Source organism: Rana temporaria, chromosome 2 (genome assembly GCF_905171775.1).
Source record: "Rana temporaria chromosome 2, aRanTem1.1, whole genome shotgun sequence".
Classification (NCBI taxonomy): Eukaryota; Metazoa; Chordata; class Amphibia; order Anura; family Ranidae; genus Rana; species Rana temporaria.
Window position 1 is genome coordinate 259,231,638 of NC_053490.1, and position 24,884 is coordinate 259,256,521.

General features: G+C 45.0%; 1 protein-coding gene across 2 annotated transcripts in view; it reads left to right on the forward strand.

Annotated features, from left to right (window-relative positions):
- The first annotated feature begins 2,419 nt into the window (after positions 1–2,419).
- LOC120926690 (AP-1 complex subunit beta-1) overlaps positions 2,420–24,884 on the forward strand; it is a 191,531-nt gene continuing 169,066 nt past the window's right edge. For both annotated transcript variants that reach the window (XM_040336836.1, XM_040336837.1), the window contains exons 1-4: positions 2,420–2,569; positions 7,515–7,574; positions 11,881–11,986; positions 14,830–14,965. In XM_040336836.1, coding sequence (XP_040192770.1) covers positions 7,538–7,574; positions 11,881–11,986; positions 14,830–14,965 — 279 coding nt within the window. In that variant the 5' untranslated portion in view covers positions 2,420–2,569; positions 7,515–7,537. The remainder of the gene's footprint in view (positions 2,570–7,514; positions 7,575–11,880; positions 11,987–14,829; positions 14,966–24,884) is intronic.

The window sequence follows — 24,884 nt, forward strand, 5'->3', positions numbered from 1 at the left end:
CTGTGGACCAATTCTCTCACCTGATCTGTAAATCTCTGCAGCTCCTCCAGAGTTACCATGGGCCTTAGGCTGCTTCTCTGAATAATGCTCTCCTTGCCCGGCCTGTCAGTTTACAAGGGCGGCCATGTATTGGTAGGTTTGCAGCTGTGCCATACACTTTCCATTTTATGATGATGGATTGAACAGTGTTCCGTGAAATGTTTAAAGCTTAGAATATTTTTTTTTATAACCTAACCCTGCTTTAAAGTTCTCCACAACTTTATCCCTTCATGATGCTGTTTGTTCACTAAGGTTCTCCAACAAACTTCTGAGGGCTTCACAGAACATCTGACTTTTGAAGGCAATTGGTTTCACTAGATTTTAGTTATGGGTATCAGAGTAAGGGGGGCTGAATACAAATACATGTCACACTTTTCAGATATTTATTTGTAAGAAATTTTGAAAACTATTTATCCTTCCACTTCACATTCATGGGCCACGTTCTGTTGGTCTATCACAGAAAATTCCAATAAAATACATTTATGTTTTTGGTTGTAACATGACAAAATGTGGAAAATGTCAAGGGGTATGAATACTTTTTCAAGGCACTGTATACTGAGGAGGAATTAGAAGAGTGACACAAAACAGTTGTCTTGGGAAGTGGGGTAAAAGTATAAATCTGGCCTTGTTAGTAGACAAACACAAAGCTTCCCTGTGACTTTCACCACTAATATGCAAGCCTGGGCACCGCCATGCTCCCAGCATCACCCGGGCACCCATAAATCCCCTGTTAGATCCAGAGACATCTACAGGATTCATTATAAAGCTGTCAGTGCCCACGGAGCTAGTCCAGTGGTCTGGGGATCTCCCTCTTCTCTGTGCAGTGCTTCCAGGACAGACTAAAGATATTCTGATGCTCAGTACCTGCACAGTGAAATACTATGATCCATCTCAGAAACTCTGCACAGAGACGAAGGAGAAGAGCAGAAATTTTAAAACCCCAGACCACAGGAGAAGCTCTGACAGTACCGACAGCTCAGCATTCCCAGAGGTAAGTACAGTGAAGACCAGGGGGTGATGGGTAGGGAGGGAGGGCACATAGTGTTAGGTTCGGTTCACACTAGCGCAACCTAGCGCAACACAGAAAGTCAATAAATGAAAATTTATTTTAATGGGTGCCGTCCTAATTGTTGTGACAATTCGCAGCAAAAAAAAAAAAAAAATAGTTCCTGCACTATTTTTGTGGGACTCTCAGTGCGACTTGGCCCCATAGATTTTATGTTATCTCACTATAGTCGCATCAGTATAGAAGCATTCGGAGATACGCAGATGGGGGAAGAGAAATATTATCTGCCATTAGTGGGAGTAAACAGTGCCCCATCTTTGGTATTAGGGGGAGGAATAGTTCCCCTGTTGTTAGCGCCCATAAAAAAATAGCTCCCCATTGTTGGTGTCAGTAGCAGGAATGAGGTCCCATTGTTGGTGTCAGTGGGCAGAATAGAGTCTCATATCAGTGGCATAAATGGTTTTCCAAGGACCAGGAAAAAGCAAGCAAAGGGCCAGACTCCAGGCTGCAGTTTGGATACCCCTGCTCTATACCAGGGCTTTAGTTTGAATCTATCAGCCTGTTAGGTCAGGTTCACACTGCCGCCGCAAGTTCAGGTCCGATTTCACGAATTTTGGGCTGAAAGCGAAACTAAAAAGCACACGTTTTTCCGGCACACGGCAACCGGACCCGCTGCGGAGATATGTGAACCGGCTCCATAGGGAGCCAGTCACATTCTCCTGCTATGCGAATTGAATGCGGGGAAATGCGCATTCAATTGGCATAGGTGTCAACCCGGCCTCAAAGTTAGGAGCCAGTTTTATTTTTAACAAAGCTTTTTTTTAGCCTTATGTGCTTGGGTGTAACTCCATTTTTACAACGGAATTTTTTTTTTACTCTTTCCTTCCATCACATAGGTGACAAAGTCCCCTATCTGATGATATTTTGGTGACAGATTCTCTTTAATGAGACATCCCCCTGTGCTCCACTGAATGTAATGCAATGCAGATCACACCGCATTGCATTCTTTCCCAGTGTAGTCTCAGTCTGCTCCCTATCGCAGAATGCTGCGGAAGTCACGTGGCGGGCCAACTATCTGTATCTGCATGTCTCTTTATCTCCGCTCTCTGTATCATTATATCTGTATCTGCATGTCTCTTTATCTCTGCTCTCTGTATCATTATATCTGCATGTCTCTTTATCTCCCCCCCCCCTCTGTGTGACAAAGTGTGATGGGTTCACTGAAGGGTAGTGTCGTAAATCCCCTGGAACGCATCGCATTTGCCGTTGGAACGCATTGCGCATGCGCAGTTGGCCTCCACGTGACTTCCGCAGCATTCTGCGATAGGGAGCAGAATATGACACTGCACCTTGGAACGCAATATTGAGACGTATATCCGGTATTTGGAACGCAGGTGGGTGCATTGGGTGAGGTGCTCGCTGTTTCCGGAATCGCTGTCTGTGCAGTCCGTTCTCTGCTCCAGGGGTTTGTCTTCTTCCGGCTGCCAGTGCCATCCCGACTGTAATTCGGTGCTGTCCCAGGAGGTGAGTAGGAGGAGGGTGATAGGAGCCCAGTATGTCTTCTTCTCCACTGGAACGGGGAGCTGCAGCCCGGGTGTCATCCCAGATGTGTCCTGCTTAGTGCAGCAGGAGGCAGATGTGCTGGCTGGACACTCCTATACTCTGCTCAGCGATTCCCAGATTAGTCCTATACACTCAGCAGTCATGGCTTCCTGATTCTGTCTGTAAATGGGATATCATTATATGGTATAATATTATATTCATCCTTTATATGGATGGTTCACATTGGTGTATCTAATGGTGGCCATACACACTTTGATTTGATCTGATCAGTGTGCAATTCAAACAGAACCTTGAACAACCTTCTGAACCAGTTTAGACCTCTTCTTTTTTTTTTTAATCAGATTCATTCAAACTAAGCCAATCGTCCAGAATGGAAAATATAGATCAGCTGTCACTAGATGGCGGACCAAGGTCTGGATCCGGACTGACAGACAGCCATTCTACTGTGCTGGATCTTCACCAAGCTTCAGTCATTGGTTTCTAGGTCTGCCAGTGTCATAACAACCAATGATGTCACATGTGTGCCCTGCCCCCTGCAGCCGCTTCTCCCAGGTTCTAAGAAGGGGGACACTCAGATGGGGGACACCTGATGTTAGGGGGCACTCAGATGGAGACACCTGATGTTAGGGGGGCACTCAGATGGGGGACACCTGATGTAAGGGGGCACTGATATGGGGGACACCTGATGTAAGGGGGCACTGATATGGGGGACACCTGATGTAAGGGGGCACTGATATGGGGGACACCTGATGTTAGGGGGCACTCAGATGGAGACACCTGATGTAAGGGGACACTCAGATGAGGGACACCTTATGTAAGGGGGCACTGATATGGGGGACACCTTATGTAAGGGGGCACTCAGATGGGGGACACCTGATGCAAGGGGGCACTCAGATGGGGGACACCTGATGCAAGGGGGCACTCAGATGGGGGACACCTGATGCAAGGGGGCACTCAGATGGGGGACACCTGATGTAAGGGGGCACTGATATGGGGGACACCTGATGTAAGGGGGTACTGATATGAGGGACACCTGATGTAAGGGGACACCTGATGTAAGGGGGCACTGATATGGGGGACACCTGATGTAAGGTGACACTCAGATGAGGGATACCTGATGTAAGGGGGCACTCAGATGAGGGACACCTGATGTAAGGGGGTACTGATATGGGGGACACCTGATGTAAGGGGACACCTGATGTAAGGGGGCACTGATATGGGGGACACCTGATGTAAGGGGGCACTGATATGGGGGACCCCTGATGTTAGTGAGCACTCAGATGGGGGACACCTGATGTAAGGGGCACTCAGATGGGGGACGCCTGATGCAAGGGGGACCCCTGATGTTAGTGGGCACTCGGATGGGGGACACCTGATGTAAGGGGGCACTGATATGGGGGACACCTGATGTAAGGGGGCCCTCAGATGGGAGACACCTGATGTAAGGGGGGTTCCATTTTCTTTTACTTGAGATGTAATTGACCCAGGGTGGATGTGATTTAAATATAGTCGATCTAAATCACTAGAAAAAAGGCTTGATTTAAATCAACTCAATTTAAATCATTATTTTGAAAGAACAACTGTCATATCTGTCCCACAGCGGCTCCTCCTTTGACCCGCTGTTGACTCACCGACCGTTTCAATCACTTTAATGGGAGGCTGGTGATGCAACGAGGTGAGGGATGCCCGCTAACAGGCGCTGCGAGCCTTATGCTACAGAACCAAGCTCCATTTCATGCTGCATAAACTATTAATGTATCGCAAATAGAAAACTATCTTTAGATAGATTTTTACTCCAAAAACATTTTGTTAATTTTTTTTGATAAAAATCTGATTTTTTTTAAAATAAAAAATATATACTATACTATACTATACTATATATATATATATATATATATATATATATATATATATATATATAATATATATATCGATCTATCTATCACGTACATTATTATTATTATGTTTTTTTAATCATTGATTTTTATCCACCCTGGATTGGCCTACTTTTACATTTTATTAAAGAGAGATTTGGACCTCTGCTGGAAGAAACTTTAGCAACCGGACCTCTGTAAACTTATCTAATTACCCCTGATATAGATCATGTTGCATCAACTGGCATAACTGAGATGCTTTGTTCATGCATTTGATTGTATGTCAGTCAGATTATAAGAACGCTTGGTAGAAACTTGCAGTCATATATTCCAATTATTGAGCAAAATCTGCATTCCCCATGTGTTGTATATGGATCGGGTTGTCCACTATAGATCAATTGTACCTATCAGGGAAGGAAGGATCTATTGCCCATTTATTGAAGTGTGTATGTCCACCATTCTAGAAACTCATTGTATTAAGGCCCATACACACAATCAGACTTTTTTACAACAACGGTCCGACGGACGTGTTTGATCAGCCAATCCGACCGTGTGTATGCTCCGTCAGACAATTGTTTTCGCTTTTTCATCGGACAAATGTTCGCTGTGCATGCTCTCAAACTTTGACAGCAAATGTCCGATGGAGGATAATCCGATCGTGTACACAAGTCTATCGGACTAAAGTCCAAAGTACAAACACACATTGCTCAGAATCAATGTTAAACATCAGTCAACAATAGCAGAAGTTGCCCAAAGGGTGGCGGTAAAGAGCTGAAAAACCATGTGGTTTGGTAAAAGTTGGCAGAAAATGTTCTGCGTGTGTATGCAGAACAAGTTCACAGCCAACCCCCCAACCCCCATTCGGGTCAAAATCCACGGAAAAGTCAGATGGAAGTCCAATCGTGTGTATGAGGCTTTAGATGGACGGTGTAATCCACAAATAATTGTTTTCATTATGAAGAAAATAATTGTGCTGGTAGTAGGTTGAAGGGTCACCATACATGTTATGGTGACCTCACACAGAACGATTTTACATATGATCATATAGTCCATCATTTACTGTTTGGGAGGAAACAAAAGGGTTGGAGGATCAAAAAGATTTTTTTAAGCTTCATACACTTAAAGTGTTACTAAACCCACAACAGTAAAATCAGTCTGTATACACAGTAAAGCATGCTTGTTATACTCACTGTGGAACCTAAGGGGTTAATTCTCTGGATTGTGTAAATAGGCTGTTTGATCCTGTCTTCTCTGATCCTCCACTGTCCTCAAACCATCTCCTGATAGAACAAAGCCTTGGGGGCAAGCTGCACATGCTCAGTGTGGTGTTTATTGCTAGAGAGTTTGTTTTTCTTGGGAAAGTGCATGTGATCAGCACAGGGCCAATCAGCACTGTTCAGATACAGGGTCAGAGGTCATGCAGTCTCATAGGACAATCATTAGATGATGAAAACTCCTCCTTTAAGCTTTAACCAGTGCTCTGCTGGACACTAGTTGATGTCACAAGACTGCTATATACCACTGATGAAAAAAATTTTTTTTTAGTTTATATTTACTAAAATAACTGCACTTCCATGTTCTGTGTACTGTAGGAGATCAGATATAGTGAATGCAGGGTCCTGGGTTTAGTGACACTTTAAAGTAATATTAACCACTTGACCACTGGGCACTTAAACCCCCTTCCTAACCAGATAAATTTTTCAGCTTTCGGTGCTCTCGCAATTTGAATGACAATTACTCAGTCATACAACACTGTACCTATATGAAATTTTTGTCCTTTTTTTCACACAAATAGAGCTTTCTTTTGGTGGTATTTAATCACCATTGGGGGTTTTTTTTTTTTGCGTTATAAAAGAAAAAAGACTGAAAAAAAAATGAATTTTTCTAATTTCTGTTATAAAATGTAGAAAATGTATTTCATACATTTTGGCCAACATTTATACTGCTACATATCTTTGGTAAACAAAAGTACAAATTTGTGTATATTATTTAGACTTTGTGAAAGTTATAACGTCCACAAGCTATGGTGCCAATATCTGAAAATTGATCACACCTGAAGTACTGACGGCCTATCTCATTTCTTGAGACCCTAACATGCCAGAAAAGTACAAATACCCCCAAATGACCCCTTTTTGGAAATAAGACATTCCAAGGTAAAAAAAAAAAAAAAAAAGCATTCAAAAATAAAAAAGATGCCAATCAGTGCCCACAAATGGGCACTGACTGGCAACATAGGTAAATCAGTGCCACCCCACAGTGTCCATCAGTGCCACCCCACAGTGCCCATCCATGCCCAGTGCCCACCTATCAGTGCCCATCTGTGCCACCCATAAGTATCCATCTGTGCCACCCATAAGTATCCATCAGTGCCACCCATCTGTGCCGCCTATGAGTGCCCATCTGTGCCGCCTATGAGTGCCCATCTGTGCCGCCTATGAGTGCCCATCTGTGCCGCCTATGAGTGCCCATCTGTGCCGCCTATGAGTGCCCATCTGTGCCGCCTATGAGTGCTCATCAGTGCCGCCTATGTGTGCCCATCAGTGCCGCCAATCAGTGCCACCTTATCTGTGCCCGTCAGTACTACCTCATTGATGTCCATCAGTGCCATCTCATCAGTGCTGCCATATCAGTGCCCGTAATTAAAAGAGAAAACTTACTTATTTACAAAACAATTAACAGAAAAAAATAAAAAGGTAATTTTTTTTCAAAATGCTCAGTCTTTTTTTAGTTGTTGCGCAAAAAAAAAAATCGCAGAGGTGATCAAATACCACCAAAAGAAAGCTCTATTTGTGGGGAAAAAAGGACGCCAATTTTGTTTGGGTACAGTGTAGCATGACCGCGCAATTGCCATTCAAAGTGCGACAGTGCTGAAAGCTGAAAATTGGCGGGAAGGTGCGTAAGTGCCTGGTATGGAAGTGGTTAAGATGTGGTCAGGCCATGCACTTTCAGTATTGTATACGTATTGTGTACGTAATTCTGACCATTTTATGTCTTGTACAGTAATTTATCTTTTGTTTTTTTTCTTCCTGCAGGTTCATAAAAGAAGTGTGCAACCATGACAGACTCAAAGTACTTTACCACAAACAAGAAAGGTGTGGTCCTGTTTGCTTGGTTTTTCCATACAATATTTTTCATCAATGAATGTATTTTTGTGGCGGGGGTAGTGTTGAGGGGCAGTTGGATCAGTGGCAGCTGTGATGGTGAGGGGGGTGGGATCAGTTGCAGCGGTGGTGTTGAGGGGGGGGGTGGCCTCATTGGCAGCGGTGGTGTTGAGGGGGGTGGCATCCTCTCCCACCACCTCTGTCTCTTGCTGATCCCTCCCCAACGCCACCACAATCTCATCCCTACCCCCCCCTCACCTCTGTTGTAGAGGTGATTGAGGGGGGGGGGTAGGGATGAGATCTGGGGTGGGATCAGCAAGAGGCAGAGGTGGTAGAGGTTGGCATTGATTGCATTGGCAATTTGTCACTTAGGTCAATCAACTGATTCCCCCTCAGAATTCTATCAGGCCTCCAGGGATGCCTTTGCCCCATGGAGACTCCTCGCAGTCGCAGAGGAGAGAGCTCCTCCCCTGCACTCGTTTGGTGTCAGCTGACTTTCTTTTTTAATGTTCACCCCCGCCTCCCTATATTCTCTCTGAATAGGCAGGGCAGTCCAGAGTCTCGGCTCTGCCTTCTCTCCCCTCAGCAGGCGAAAGACCCCCCCCCCCCTGGCAGAACGAACAGACATGCGGGCCTTAGTAGCACAGCAAGAATGTACAGGGGGGGGGACCGCAGGCCCCTCACACTGGCAAACGGGGCGGAGCTACACACTGATATCATACCACCACTTCTAGTATCGGAACTGGTAGCCATCGTAGTATGCGCACTGTGTACATGCTTTTAATGTTTGGTGGATTTCTTGGCATCTGGATGCTTTTTATTAATCTTATGTAATACCGGAGTCATTTTAATAAAATACTACACTGTGCATGGCCCCTTGGTGTTGGCACCATATGGTAAGAGATTCTTTCCTATACAGTGTTTGAATGGGTGACCTAACTGCCTTCAGTGGTGTGAAGTGCTAATAGCAGGCGATCCCTAGTTATATGGACTGAGCTGGATATCCATTTGACAAGGGCAGAGAGTTGCTGATAAAACACACAGGGGCTTATTCACAAAAATCTGGTGAAGCCCGGCATAGAAACCAATTAGCTTCCAGGTCTTTTTGTCAAAGCTTACAGTGTAAGTTCACCTTTACAGAAAATCTGAACATTCACACTATAGCATTTTGAATCGTGAGTAGATTTGCCGCAGATCTGCCCACGATTGGACAGCGCTAAGGTCTGAATATCAAAACGTGGGACTCGCATTGGAGAAGCCATTCGTATGAATGACACCTGAAATTGCAGTGTGCATCTGCTGCGATTGTCGTGCGATAACACGTGCTGCAATCCGCATGTCGCCCCAAAGTAGCTCTTGAACTATTTTTGGGCGACATGCATCTTGCGGATTGCAGCACTTTTAATTGCGCGACAATCGCGGCAGATCCGCACTGTGATTTCAGGTGTCATTCATATGAATGGGATCTCCAATGTGAGTCCCGCATTTTGTCATTCCCACCTCAGCGCTGTCAAATCGCTGCAAATCTGCCCGCGATTCAAAATGCTGTAGTGTGAATGCAGCCTGAAGCAGTATTAAACCCAAAATGTAATATAGTGCAGCCTGCCAATTTAGTTTTTTAGGCTTCTTTTCCCTGGTGACTTGGCCAGTAACTTACCTCCTCTATTAAAGGGGTTGTGAACCCTTGAGGTTTTTCACCCTAATGCAACGGGGACAAACATACCAGCTCCAGCCGGTGTCTCGAGTCCTGATTGGATAGATTGATAGCAGTGCAGCGAGTCGGGGGGTGGGGCCGAGTCCTGCTGTCTGTGTCAATAGATGTAGCAGCAGGAGTGTGCCCAGTGCCCCGAGGGAGTGCAGCTCTCCAATGGGGCACTCGAGAAGAGGAGGAACCAGGAGCGCCACTGAGGGATCTGAGAAGAGGAGGATCGGGGCCGCTCTGTGCAAAACGAACTGCATAGCGGAGGTAAGTATAACAATTTTGGTTTAAAAAAAAAAAAAACTTTAGAGATCCTTTAAAGTGGTTGTAAACCCACTATTTGGACTTTTACCTACAGGTAAGCCTACAACAAGGCTTACCTGTAGGTAAGGGGAATATCTCCTAAACCTGCACGGTTTAGGAGATATTACCCCCGCAATGCGGGCGGCGCATGCGCAGGGGGGAATCCACGGCTGAAGGACCGGCATCGCCGGACCCTGCCGATTTTAAATCTCCCGCGCGCACGCGCGGGAGTGACGTCATCGCCGCTCCAGCCAATCACAGCGCTGGAGCGGCGATACCCGGAAGACACGCCGGAGCAAGATGACATCCTGCTCGGCGTGGACCAGGTAAGTGGTACACACCTCGTTCCGAGGTAAGTATTTCATAATAGGCTAGTATGCGGTGCATACTAGCCTATTATGCCTTTTGCATTGCAGGTTTGGGGGAAAAAAAAAAAAGTTTATGCGGTTTACAACCGCTTTAAGGCTAGTTCACAATGTGTGGGCAGGACTCAAACATTCCGGCTGCAGTGAGACGGCTGTAGAGGATGATTCTTTGTTTGAACTTCTGTCACTGTACAGCAAGGATGCATTTGGTGCCTTCCTCTGCACTGTGATAAAATGCAGCTAGTCTGCATTTTATTGCATCCCACTGCACCACAGCTACTGGAAAGCGTTTTTATGTCCATGCCAGCAGTGACTGGCATTCTTCCAGTGAGAAAAAAATTTCAGTCACCACAATATATGTGAACAGCCATTTAGGGTGCGTACACTCTGGATATAGGAACAACAAACGCCTTGGACAGCAGCACTGTCAGTCTGTGGGGAGGATAGTGTTGGATGTATTAGCAGATTTAAGTACATTAACAAATTGAAGTCTAACTCTTTATAAGCAGTTACAGCAACAGTTTCGTTCCTTCTGGGATAAAGGTTTTACATAGCTAAAAATAAACTGACAATTGTAAGTACCCCGGTCAGTGGTAGATTGTTTGTCTAAAACCTGTAAGTGCTATATCTGCAGGACAACTTGTTCTGTTAAAAAAAAAAAAAAAAGACTAACTGGCTAACCTTTAGCCAGTTGGTTATTTTTTTTTCATGGTAATTGGCTGTCACAGTGGTCACGTGATCCAGAGACTGGGAGCTGTCTGTCACTGTACTCTGTGTACAGTGACTGAGCTGTGACAGACGGCTCCTAGGCTCCACAGTGAGCATGCTCTCAACACAGAAAGATTGACCGCCATGGATGAATATGTGCAGCATGTGGGCCTTAAAGCAGTATTAAACCCAACAGCAAACATTTCTTATATCGCAGCTTACCAATTCAATGTGATGACTATATTAGTTTCTCTTTTTAGACTGTCTTCCAAGTTCATCTGGTAATCCTGCCAGCAAGTCTGTTGTTCACAGCACAAACTCTCCAGCAGAATGCATCAGTTTACATGGATGAGACAAACCACTTAACACTGGCAGGGGCAATCTAAAATGATCGGCTTTTATTTATTCACGTAAAAACCATTTTCCCAAAAGGAAAACATGTTTGTTGTAACTGATTATAAAGTGTGAGCTGCAGTTTAGCTTCAATTTGTTATTGTATTTAAATCTGCTAATACTTTTATCACTACCCTCCCCCAGCAGACTGACAATGCTGCAGTTTGCTGTGATTCTTGTGCTCAGTCCTCCAGAGTTGTGTCTCAATAATACAGTAGGTGTGTTACTGGCCAGATCACCAGGTGAAAACAGGGGAAAAACCCTAAGATAAGAAACCGATGCAGCCACCACATCTAATGATTGGTAAGCTGCAGCATACTACAGTTTTGGTTTTGGGTTTAATGCCCAGCCATCCTGCCACTGCACACATTCATTATGTGATCGACAAGAGGATAAATAATAAATGTCTCTTAAAAACATTTAGAAGGGAAATGGAAGGAAAAGGTTAGTGAACCAACAATGCAATAGCTTAAAGTAACCTATTTAGAAAATAAAAAACAAACCTTTCCAACCCCTTTAGTGAAATATATTATATTAAGCCCAGACATTTCAAATTTCGCTCTCCTGCTGTCAGCAAAGCTAAATGTCGCTTCAATCACTCAGTGATCCTTGAAGTCTGCTGAGAAACGCGTTGATCTGTGGCGCTCTGCAGGTCACTTGTGATTGCAGCAGCGTTCAACAGTGTGGTAGCAGGATTGGTAAGTGGTACAGTATCTGGCTTTTTGTAAAGTGTATTGGCTTTGTGTAAAGGGTTTGATTATATGACAGGGTGGCTCTAATCTGACTTTTTCTACCTGCAAGTATTCTAATAGTTTTACTCTGTTTCCAGGAGAGATTTTTGAACTGAAGGCAGAGTTGAACAATGAGAAGAAAGAGAAACGCAAGGAAGCTGTGAAAAAGGTCATCGCCGCTATGACCGTGGGCAAGGATGTGAGGTATTTTATAAGTGTGCCTTTGCAGCAGATGGATCTGTAACAGGAAGTCTTTTTCAGTATTTCAGCAATGGTACAGTATGTACGACACTTGCTTAATTGCTTCCAAGCACTAAAATGGCGAGAAATAAATAGATTCTCAAGACATGAGATTGAAATCAGCATGTGCATTAATTCATACGTTTAATCTACATCAGACATCATCTGACGATAGTTAGGCTCTTAGGGATAGCATCAAAAAACAGTGATCCTGTTGCCCCAGCCAAAAAAATCAAACGACGGGCATCCGGTTATCCCATGTTCACACTGGTGCGATTTGACATGATAATTCGCATGTCAAAATCTGCAGCATTTGCCAGCAATGGCATCGTCCTAATCGTTGCGACGTCGCATCAGTGGCGCTGCACCGATTTCAAAAGTAGTTTCTGTACTACTTTTTGTGATTTTTGGCCCGCGATTTACATCTGTGCAGAATCGCACACAGATGTCTCTGTAATCGCAGACGAACTCGGGACTGCCAGCGGGAGTGAAATCGTGTGAGTTCAGCTGAACAATTCTTCTGCAAGTTGTGGCTGCAATCCTTCTTGGTCTACCTGGCCTTGGCTTGGTATCAAGAGATCCCCAAATTTTCCACTTCTTAAGTGATTGAACAGTACTGACTAGCATGTTCAAGACTTTGGATATCTTTTTATACCCTTTTCCATCTTTATAAAGTTCTACTATCTTGATAGGCAGGTTTTTTGGCAGTTCTTTTCTGCTCCCCATGGCTCAGTATCTAGCCTTCTCAATGCATTCACATGAGAGCTAAGAAACTCATTGACTATTTAGGCCTGGTTCAAACCTAATCCAGGTTGCATTTTGCATATTCCGGGTGCTTCTTGCGTTTTTTCAATACACATTTTTGATCCATTAAAGTCTATGAAACCTAAAACCAGAAAAATAAGTCCCTGACCCTTTCCATAAATGCACGGATGTGAACGTGACCCATAGGAAACCATGTTAAATGGACGGTAGTGTGTTTCTGCAAAACTGAAAACGCATAAAAAAAATACATAGGTGTGAACCAGGCCTTGTACACAGACACTAACTGCAATTTAAAAAGCCACAGATATGGGAAATTAACCTTTTGAATTGCCATTTTATCCTGTGTGTGTCGGCCTTGTGTCTCTATACCAAGGCCAAACATTCCAGGGTATGTAAATTTTTCATCAGGGCCATTTGGGTGATTTCCTTTCTAAAGTTTGAAAAGGGAGCCAAACAGCTATGTAAAGATAAATGGCTTCATACGACCACTGTCCTTAAATAAAAGACAGTTCTTGGGCATGATTAGTCATATTTTTAATATCGATGCCAAAATGTCACGATTTCTACCAGGTTATGCAAACCTTTGGGCATAACTGTGGCGCATCCCTCGCTAGGTGCCTTGGTTCCTGCCACCAGTCCCTACATTACTACATAATGCAGTGTATTATTGGAGAAACTGCAATGGCCAGCAGGAACACGCTGTCAGACACATCTGAAAGTATCGGATAGCAGCAGTGTCCAGAAATCTTGTACAAAATGAAGATTTGCCTTGCCACCAGCCAGAGAGGTGAGCATTTAGCTGCTTTCTTTACAGGGTTTGTAGCTGAGAGCGTATCTTAAAGGTTTTTCTAGGATTGTTTCTAAACAGTTTAAGTGGTTAACTTATAGTGCATAGATAAATGAGTTCTACAAATCACAGGAATATCAGATAAGAATACAAATGCTTTTTGTTTACCCCTTTTTCCATTCGATATTTATCCATTGTCAGAAAGAAATGCCATGCTGCCATAGCTGGAGGATATACATGTAGACAGTAAGGCCCCTTTCACACGGGGCAGTGGAGGTGCGGTGACGGTATAGCTGCGCGATTTTTAGCGCCGCTATACCGTCGTATTTACCGCGATATTCGGCCGCTAACGGTGCGGCCGAAAAAGGGTTAATACCGCCCGCAATGCGCCTCTGTAGAGGCGCATTGCGGGCGGTATTACCGTGGTTTCCCATTGATTTCAATGGGAAGGAGCGGTAAACACCCCGCTCCTATACCGCGCCAAAGATGCGGCTAGCAGGACTTTTGGAGCGGTCCTGCTAGCGCACCGCTTCAATGTGAAAGCCTTCGGGCTTTCACATTGAAGCCTGCAGGGCACGATTTTTTTCAGGCGGTATAGCAGCGCTATTTTTAGCGCTGAACCACCTGAAAAACATGTCTGTGTGAAAGGGGTTTTGGAGGCTGCAATAAAGGTGCAGAAGGTCAGCACTGCTAATATGCAAAAAGGATGAAAAAAGTGATTTAAATGTTTTTATTTATCTAGCCTTTCTTTTTATGTACATTAAAGTGGTTGTAAACCCACTATTTTGACTTTTTACCTACAGGTAAGCCTATAATAAGGTTTACCTGTAGGTAAGGAGAATATCTCCTAAACCTGCACGGTTTAGGAGATATTCCCCTCGCAATGCGGGCGGCGCATGCGCAGGGAGAAATCCACGGCGAAAGGACCGGCATCCGCCAGACCCTGCCGATTTTTAAATCTCCCGCGCGCACGCGCGGGAGTGACATCATCGCCGCTCCAGCCAATCACAGCGCTGGAGCGGCGATACCGGGAAGACACGCCGGAGCAAGATGACATCCTGCTCGGCGTGGACCAGGTAAGTGGTGGTTGAGGTAAGTATTGTAAGGTAAGCGGTGCATACTAGCCGATTATGCCTTTTTGCCTTGCAGGTTTAAAAAAAAAAAAAAAAAAGTTTATGCGGTTTACAACCGCTTTAAGCTTATTGGGTTTATAACAGTGACCATTATATTTCTTATTTTTGTTTTCTCTCTTTAGTTCCCTGTTTCCTGATGTGGTAAATTGTATGCAGACAGATAATCTGGAACTTAAGAAACTTGTGTATCTTTATCTCATGAATTATGCCAAGAGTCAGCCAGACATGGCTATAATGGCTGTTAACAGTTTTGTCAAGGTAAGCTCCTGCATTACATGTTGCTGGTCATAGTTATCCAGAAAAGATGCAGAAACTCCTATAGTTTTTACAAAATCCTAATATGTACATACAAGGATAGGAGAAGGACAGTGGAGTGCTGATGTCCTTAAACCCTAAGCAGTGGCGTATCTAGGGTATGGCAGATATGGCAAGTGCCATGGGCGACATCTGAAGGGGGCGCTCGTGAGTGGCTGGGCAGCAAGGTACTTACCAGGGCATACTTGCCAACAGTCACAAATTTGCTGGGACATTCCCAGGCTATGGCCGTCTTGGGTAGTTTCCCCGAAAAAAAAAACGTTTTTGTCCTAGGCGGGGATGGATTGGACTGAGTTGTGAACCGCTCCAGCTCGCCCGGTGCTGCCCACACAGAATGCTGAGGGATGTAACAGTCAGTTACAGAGATAGCAGGGACTGCACCGCATCCTAGCCAATCAGTGTCTCTGGTACAGATGGCCCCGCCCTCACAGGTGTCAGCTGACTGTAGTCACATGACAAGAGATATGGCCGCCATCCGGGTTTACTTCCTCTTTAAACTTTCTGGAATACACATATTGCTATTGTGGTGTAGGATCTGGGCCCGCTGTCCTTCCATCCTTCTTTCTTTCCCTCTTTCATCTCAGACTCTAACGACACCCTCTTTAGGTTATCTAAGAGACAGGTTTCAAATGTTTTGACAGGGGCGCAGTTTCGGTGCTTGCCATAGGCGACATTTTTACTAGATACGCCTCTGACTCTAAGTTCTTAAGAACTTTCAGTGGCTGGTTTGAGTAAACAGCTTATTTATCTTTTAGTTCTTGCCTGTGTCCCAGTTTAAATTGGTTCCATGATTGATATTACAGGTGTCAGGGTGGCAGCTTCCTTGCAGCATCCTATGGATCTTGCCTGCAGGGACTGAAGTAGTGTCTTCCTGCACTGTGTACATCAATGGAAACACATGACCCCATAGACAAGGATAGCTGGGCATTCCCCGACTCCCTCAAGTTAACAAACTGGAGACTTCACTGTCCACTGTTAACTCTTTCCTTTGAAAACTGGAAGCTCAGGAAAGTAGCAATGGGAGAGCAGGAGCCCGCAGTATTAAAGCAAACAATTATTATATTGCAGTTTACCAATTCCTAGATGTGATATCTGCATCCGTTTCCTTTTTTTTAGATATCTCTCAAACTTAAAGCGGTTCTCCACCCTAAAGTGGAGTCCCGCTGATCGGAACCCGCCCCCCCTCCGGTGTCACATTTGACACCTTTCAGGGGGGAGGGGGGTGCAGATACCTGTCTAAAGACAGGTATTTGCACCCACTTCCGGCCTCACGCTACGGGCGAAAGACGGGTTTTTCTGACTTCCCGTCTGTCGCCCGTTGTGTGCTGGGAACACTCGGCTCCCAGCACACAGCGTGTGAGCCAAGCGGCGGGCGCAGCGCGACTCGCGCATGCGCCGTAGGGAACCGGGCAGTGAAGCCGCATCGCTTCACTTCCTGGTTCCCTCAGCGTGGATGGCGGGGGGAGCAGCAGAGAGACGAGCGATCGCTCGTGCTCTGCTGCGATCAGCGCTGGACTCCAGGACAGGTAAGTGTCCTAATATTAAAAGTCAGCAGCTGCAGTATTTGTAGCTGCTGGCTTTTAATATTTTTTCCCCATGGCACATCCGCTTTAAAGGACACTAATTATAAGCAGGGATTTCAGCGGGGAATAGGCGTTCCTAACACCCGAGGTGACACTCGGGTGTTTACGGCGCCTGCGCCTGCCGTGTAGAGCTGACTGCGTAGGCGCCGTAAATACTCGAGTGTCACTTCGGGTATTTTCAGAAGGCGTGACGCGCTTTAGAAGCCCGTCAATCATCTCCGCTTGGCTTAGAAACGCCTATACCCGGAAGGAATCCCCACTTGGAGCCAGATAACAACGGCTGAAAAACGCATACTGCAGAAGTCAGCAGTATGCTGGATCTAATGGCAGAAAGTTTGATTTTTGGGTGAACCCCCGCTTTAACTGACAATTGCGCGGTCGTGCGACGTGGCTCCCAAACAAAATTTGGCGTCCTTTTTTCCCCCACAAATAGAGCTTTCTTTTGGTGGTATTTGATCGCCTCTGCGGTTTTTATTATTTGCGCTATAAACAAAAATCGAGCAACAATTTAAAAAAAAAAAAATATTTACTTTTTGCTATAGTAAATATCCCCCAAAAATATATAAAAAAAACTTTTTTTTTCCTCAGTTTAGGCCGATACGTATTTCTTGTAAAAAAAAATCGCAATAAGCCGTTTATTGATTGGTTTGCGCAAAAGTTATAGCGTATACCAAATAGGGGATAGTTTTATGGCATTTTTATTAATAATTTTTTTTACTAGTAATGGCGGCGATTTTTATCAGTGCTGCGACCTTATGGCGGACACTTTTGACACATTTTTGGGACCATGTAAAAATGTCACTGGCAGGGAAGGGAGGGGTTAATTATGTTCCCTAAAGTGTGTTCTAACTGAAGGAGGGGGGGTGGGACTGACTAGGGGAAATGTCAGATCGCTGTTCATACATTGTATGAACATACGATCAGTCATTTCTCCCCCTGAAACAACCGGGAGATGTGTGTTTACACACACACAGCTCCCGGTTCTCGCTCTGTAACGCCGGACAATCGCATCGGCACCAGGGGCGAGCAGGGGACACGTGCCCCTAGTGGCCACAATGCAAAATCACTTTATATTATGTGATTTTGTCCACCCGAGCCGACCTGCCGCCGTAAAACTACGGTGGGCGGTCGGCAAGCGGTTAAATTAACCAAAACCCATTACAAATTTTTTTTTTTTTTTTTTAAATCCCGAAATTCAAAAATAAGAACGAAAATTTGAAAATCTGAAATAATAACTAGCTAATAACTATTTTCTAACTATTTAAATGATAGATATTGGAATTTCCTTTCATATTTGGCTGTTGTTGAACGTAACAAAGTTACAAATTATGCTAAATAATGAATTCCGCTTCTAAACAAATGGAACGTAACAAATAATAATAATAATAACTTTTTATTATTATTATTAATTCATTGCGTTCCATTTGTTTAGATGCGGCATTCTTGCGGCATTTCTGGTCATTCATAACTTCAGATAAATTTGTATTCGTTACGTTCACTAACAGCCAAATTTGAAAGGAAATTCCAATACTTATAATTTAATAGTTATTATTAGTAATTTAGATTTTATTTCGGATTTTAGTTTTTACGAATCCTCTGATTTTATTTTTAATTCTGGATTTTCAAAGTTTCCAATGACCCAATGAACGAAAAAAAAACCCTGAATAAAGCAAACACATTTTTGTTGGCAGTGCACATACTAATTGTAGCAATTGTATAATTCCATGTGCTGGGCTGGCTGGGCCTGCTTACTGACACATAGAACATTGCTCTTGTGTGCAGGCGTGAGCAGCCCAGCACAAGATGTCAGTAACACAAGTGGCCCCTGCCATCTGAGGAAACAACTAAGAATCTGCAGAAGGAGGATTCAGTTTGGAACAGCGAGAGGTGCTTGGGACAGCAAATCTTCTACTGATAAAGAAAAATAAATCCCCAGCTACCAGCTAACATTGGTTGCTGCAGAGGATATTTGTACTTATTGCATGAGGTTCAAAAACTGTAAACCTGCAAAAATTGCACCACTGTAGTAATTCCTATCCACACAAGCCTTGCCCAGTATGCTGTTCATTTTGCACTGACAATTTATGCCGTGTCATAAGGGGAAAACAAACTTTTATAGTAGGTACATAGTCGCCTCTATGTCCCCTCTGGGTTGTTGTGCAATTTCTAAGATTGCCAGTAGGTGTCGCCACAGCTTTGGGCTTATATTGGAAGGAGTCAGGAAAATAAAAAGGCATCCATTTGGGTTATAAAGAACAAGAAGTGTAGAGTGCAGATAATTGTCCCTCTCTAATGGGATAGTAAGGGCTTTGGAAGCATGTAATGGGCTACTATGGGTCTTCCCATCTGGGCCAAGCCAGAACTATTTCCCCAGAGGGCGCAGTACCTCAGGGGAGCGGGACTTCTTTAAAATATTCTCTTTTGTGGACATGAAAGATAAGAAAACAGAAGGAAAAGTGGATGATTCTAAAAATGAAATCTCTGGGTAAAATGAGTGTTGGACTGGCTCTTATTTCATTTTGGTGAGCCTGCAGCTGGGGAGAAGACTGTGAGACCGGGTCGGGTAGGAAGCAGGTGGTAACCTTGTTTAATAGAGTCGGCCTGTCTGGTGGTGGGGGAAAAGGGTCTCACTGCAGTGCCACAGACCCCTGTGATACCTGTGGGACACTCCTGTACACTAGGCCTTGGAACCTATGGGCCGCTGTGTGTTTGTACACACAGATGTTTTCTGATGCAGCCTAATGTTGGAGGAGTAGTGAACCAAAGTGGTAGTTTTATTACAGGGTCTTGGAAGCTCCATAACTGAAATTGTACAGTAGACCACGTGGCAGAAACTGGCGTAACAACCTTCCACAAGGGGGTGCTACAAGCTCTCCCAAAAATATTTTGGTTGCAATCTCATTATGTTGTATAGGGTTAGTCTGTAATATTTTACAGGGAAATATCTGAGGCTGTGAAATATGCTCACTATCATTGCAGATCCCAGCTACTGAAAATGCTAGTTGCCTGGCTGCCATACTAATCTAGTGGGTTCAGTGCTTTCTGAATTGCCTACCTAGATCACTTCTGTGGATTAATTGCAGTGACCGTACTCTTGACCTCTCTTGCCACATGCTTGTTTTGTGTAAGTCCAAAGCTGTGGGGACACCTAGAAAGTATAAAAGGAAGAGACAGCCATGCAAACAGTATTATGAGCAATGGCAGCTTCTGCATTCTTCTCCCTTTTAAGTTTGTACGATAAAAAATATATGCATCAAATCTGTTACAAAATTATAGTCCTGTATGCTTTAAAAATAATATTTTGAGTCACTGAATTGGAAAAAGTGTGCAGATGGTAAAGTCAGAATTTGTTTATCTGCATATTCGTGACTCAAACGATGAAGCATAACAGCCAGGCAACTGGCATTTTCAGAATGAGGTCATCCTACGCCATGAATTTGAATTGGATCTATGTATTATTCACTTGAAATTAGTACTTTTTAGATTGTACATAGTAATTGATTAACTCATGTTGTGCGTTAGGATGATGGTATGCACTTATGGATGTTTTGTGTGATTTCCATACCATATTTCTAATAGCAATGCAGAAAAAAAAATTGTGGTGTGGTATGTGGTGCATAGGCAAAGTTAGTGGAAGATATGCCCTAGCAATTGCAAACAGTCAAATAATTTCAAATTATGACGACCTCAGTTGGTTATTTGGAACAAAGGAGATTCGAAAAGGGAAATAGTAAGAATAGTAGGGTTACCAGCCCCGGCAAGGAGGACAGTCCCCAGGCTTCGTTGATGCATTAAAGTGGAGGTTCACCCAAAAAGTTAATTTTTAACATTAGATTGATGCTCATTTTGTCTAGGGGAATCGGGTGTTTTTTTTTAAATCGAAGCAGTACTTACCGTTTTAGAGATGCATCTTCTCCACCGCTTCCGGGTATGGGCTGCGGGACTGGGCGTTCCTATTTGATTGACAGGCTTCCGACGGTCGCATACATCGCGTCACGATTTTCCGAAAGAAGCCGAACGTCGGTGCGCAGGCGCCGTATAGAGCCGCACCGACGTTCGGCTTCTTTCGGGTACTCGTGACGCGATATATGCGACCGTCGGAAGCCTGTCAATCAAATAGGAACGCCCAGTCCCGAAGACCATACCTGGAAGCGGCGGAGAAGATCGCTCTCTACAACGGTAAGTACTGCTTCGATTTAAAAAAAAAACACCCGATTCCCCTTGACAAAATGAGCATCAATCTAATGTTAAAAATTGTTTTTCGGGTGAACTCCCGCTTTAATATATATCAAATCCAAAAATCCCACGTTAGAATATCTGGTTTTAATTACCTTTATGGTTTAAAACAGGGGTGCCCAACCAGTGGCCTGCGGAGCCCTCTGATGTGGCCCGCGACCTCCTACTCTGGGACGGAATAGAACAGAATACTGTTATTACAGGTCAGTTTTTTTACTAAAATCACAGTGTTTATATGGGCATATCTGTTCTGCAGTGGTTACTGGGCTGCTTTCAAACTGACCCGCAGATGCAGAGCAGTGCACTTGCGGGTTACCTGCACTGAGTTTGGTGAGCTTTCTGAAAGTGCACCAAATCTGCAGAATATAATTGAAGTCTATTGCAAAGTGCAGGAAAGCCAAAGGTACACTGCATTGCACAAGCGGTGCAGGTAAACCACAGCGCATCAGCATGAAAGCAGCCTTGGGCCCCTTTCACGTGGTCAGTTCGACCCAACTGGACCCTCCGTTCACCTCTAAGCAGTGGCAGATGTAAACCGACTTTCATCCTACCTCCAATCCCAATCCAAAAAAAAAGAGTATAGTGGGCTGTGTATGTATCCACTCTGCATATGCCATCCGCCCTCTCCACTCATTGATTGATTGTGGCCCGCGACCGGTTACCAAGTCGCTGAAGTGGCCCTCGTGCTTCAAAAGGTTGGGCACCCCTGGTTTAAAAAGTGCCATTCGCATTCTTGTTAGTATGATGACAACATGTGTTGTGTTGATACTGTGTGATAAAATGTTGTTGTTGATTAATGAGTAGATGTCTCCCTTTCTTGGGTTGTTGTGACATTACTGTAGGACTCTTAATCCAGGGATGCCTAGTTATTTTGCATGCTGTGCCATTTTAGCTAGGTAAAAATTCTGACATTTTTTTTTCTGAAATACTGATCTGACACAATTATGCAGATAAGTTCTGATGACCCTTGTTGCATGCTTGTTCCAGATGTATGATGCGGAAAGTGTTCACGCCAGAGACAGCCAGGCAATTAGCATTTTTACAGAGAGGTGAGCAGTGGCAGCCTCTGTATTTCTTTATCGTACATCACGGGACACAGAGCGCCATATTCATTACTATGTGGGTTATATGGAGTACCTTCAGGTGATGGACACTGGCAATCTCAAACAGGAAATGCCCCTCCCTATATAACCCCCTCCCATAGGAGGAGTACCTCAGTTTTTACGCCAGTGTCTTAGGTGTTGGTCATGGTTTAGCTCGCCTCCACATCCTTGGGATTAGGTGGGCTAACCGGTTCTGTCCAAAGGCCTCAGCGCTAAAGTGGTCAGTAACCGGACCCCAAACCAAAGGGGTATAGCCCATAATGCTTTCTTTTTAGAGAGCTGGACCCTGGGCCCAGAACTTAGAAACCTTTGGGGGCCTAATGTTTCTGTTGCCAGAGTGCTATATGGGCCCAGGACAGTGGATCCTTCATAGGAACCCAGGGCCTGAAGGTCAATGCCCCACGGAGATGGGGGAAGATTGGGCCTCTTGCTTTGCAAAGTCCTGCGGCATGGAGCAGGTAAGTGAGGGGAAACTTGGGGAACTTGGTTCTTAGCAGGTTTTTCTGGGGGGTTCACAGGGGACATGCCTAAAGTTATGCGCTGCATCTGGCAAAGTAAGTCACATATCTTAAAGATAGGATGGCTCTATGTGTATTCCCCATAAAAGGTGACCTCCCTGGTAGTATTGTAAACATTGAGAAAGAGGCCTGTGTGTGTGTGTGTGTGTGTAAAGAGAGCTGTGCTTACCTGCAAAGCCTCCAGGCGATTGCTGCCACGGTTCTTCCTCCTAGCCTGGAGACAGGACAAACTGGCTCCTCGTGTGGTCTCCTTCCCCCCCACCCCCCCCCGCCGGCGGGCACGCGCGCGCGCGTCCCCGTGATATGGGCGCAATTTCGCGCCGTTAGCTGAGGGGGGAAGGGCGGGCCAGCATGTTAAAGGAAGGGGCGGCCCTTCCATTTGTTCCCAGCTCAGTGTATGCTGGAACTGAGAGAGGAAGAGACCAGAGCGGCAGCACGGGGCGCCGAGGACACACAGTGGCCAAAACAGATATTACAGTCTTCAATAAGACTGTCCTGGAGCCTAGAGTTAGGCTGTTCTTTTCTATCTCAGCAGTTTTTTGGCAATACTACTAAGGGGGACAGAAAGTTTTTTCTCTCTTGGGTTTGAAAAAAAAAAAAAAAAAAGAAAAAGAACCATTAAAGGGAAAGAAGGCATTTTTTATCCCCCAAACGGGTTTTTGGGCAATAACTATTTATAGTTCCAAACACCGATAAGTTAGCGGGCGTACCTCGGTATTGTACCATGGCATCTGGTTCAGAGGGTACAAGAGGTGGGGATTCCCCCAGAGAGTCTGAGGTCTCGGACAAAGTTATGCCGCTGCTTTCCCGAGAGGGAGCCTTGATGGGACCATCGGGATCTGGGGCTGGAGCTGGCACGGGTCAGTCCAACCCTAGGGTGGTCACGGACGAGGTACTGTCCACCTCCTTAAAAGAGATGGAAAAAAGAATGGAAAAGATGATAGCTAAGGCTATGCGGGGCAGAAAACGGAATAGATCTCCGTCGCCCGAGCGTGGACCCTCAGAGGAGGAGGTCCTTTCCGCAGGGGAATTGGACGACCTCTTGGACAAGGACCAAGCAGGTTCGGGGATCGATAATCCGGATACAGGGGAGTCTGGGGCAGCCTCCCAAGGGGAGAGCTGGTGGGTTCAAGCCTTAACGGACTTGGTCCATAGTGCATTCAACTTGCCAGTACCAGATCTCCAAGTATCGACTGTTTCAGCTTTGGGCTCACTAAAGGCGCCTCAAAACAACGCAGTTTTTCCGATCCATCCTCTGCTAGAGGAAGTTATGTTCCAAGATTGGACCAAGCCAGATAGAATCTTTTTACCACCTAAAAGATTCTCTGCCTTATATCCTATGGAAGATAAATTTTCCAAGAGATGGGCAACCCCGGCGGTGGACGCAGCCATTTCATGTGTTAACAAATCTTTAACATGCCCTGTAGAAAACATACAGGTGTTCAAGGATCCGGTTGATAAACGCTTGGAAGCACTACTTAAAAGCTCCTTCACTACTGCAGGGGCAGTAGTGCAGCCAGCTGTGGCTGCGATTGGGGTTGCACAAGCATTATCGGATCAAACTAAGCAGATGCTTAAACTTATTCCTGCCCAGCAGGCAGAAGAATTTTCTGATGTCCCTAGGGCCATACGCTTTACGGTAGATGCGATTAAGGATTCTATCCAGCAAGCGTCACGTTTATCGTTATCCCTTATCCATATGAGAAGACTCTTATGGTTAAAGAGCTGGGAGGCCGAGCCCCCATGCAAGAAGCTCCTGGTAGGGTTCCCCTTCCATGGAGGACGACTCTTCGGAGAAGACCTGGGTAAATACATTCAGACCATTTCAAGCGGCAAAAGTACTCTTTTGGTTGGTTGGCCAAGAAAAAGTTTCAGGGGCCTGCGTTTAAACGACAGCACTCCCCTGGGCAGGGGCCCTCTAATGCCAAACAGTATCGACGGCCTCCTGCAAGATCAAACTTTAACTTCAACAACAAATCGCAGGGACAGGCCGCTAGAGGCAAGAAGCAGTGGTTTCGCAAACCAGCAAAACCAGCCCCCAAGCCGACCTTATGAAGGGGCGCCCCCACCCACGAGGGTGGGGGGTAGGCTGCATCTCTTTTCAGAGGTTTGGGAAGCCAGCATTCCCGACAGATGGGTACGGTCTTCCGTGGCTACGGGCTACAAACTAGACTTCCTAAAGTTTCCTCCTCCTCATTTCCAGGAGTCAAGGGTTCCAAACGATCCGGAGAAGGGAGCCGCATTAATGACGGCATTGAATCATCTACTCTCCCAGGAAGTAATAGTAGAGGTACCAGTCCTAGAACAAGGGCTGGGTTTCTACTCCAACCTATTCATCATCCCAAAGTCCAACGGAGATGTCAGGCCAATTTTGGACCTAAAGATGGTAAATGCATACCTAAAGGTCCGCTCATTTCGGATG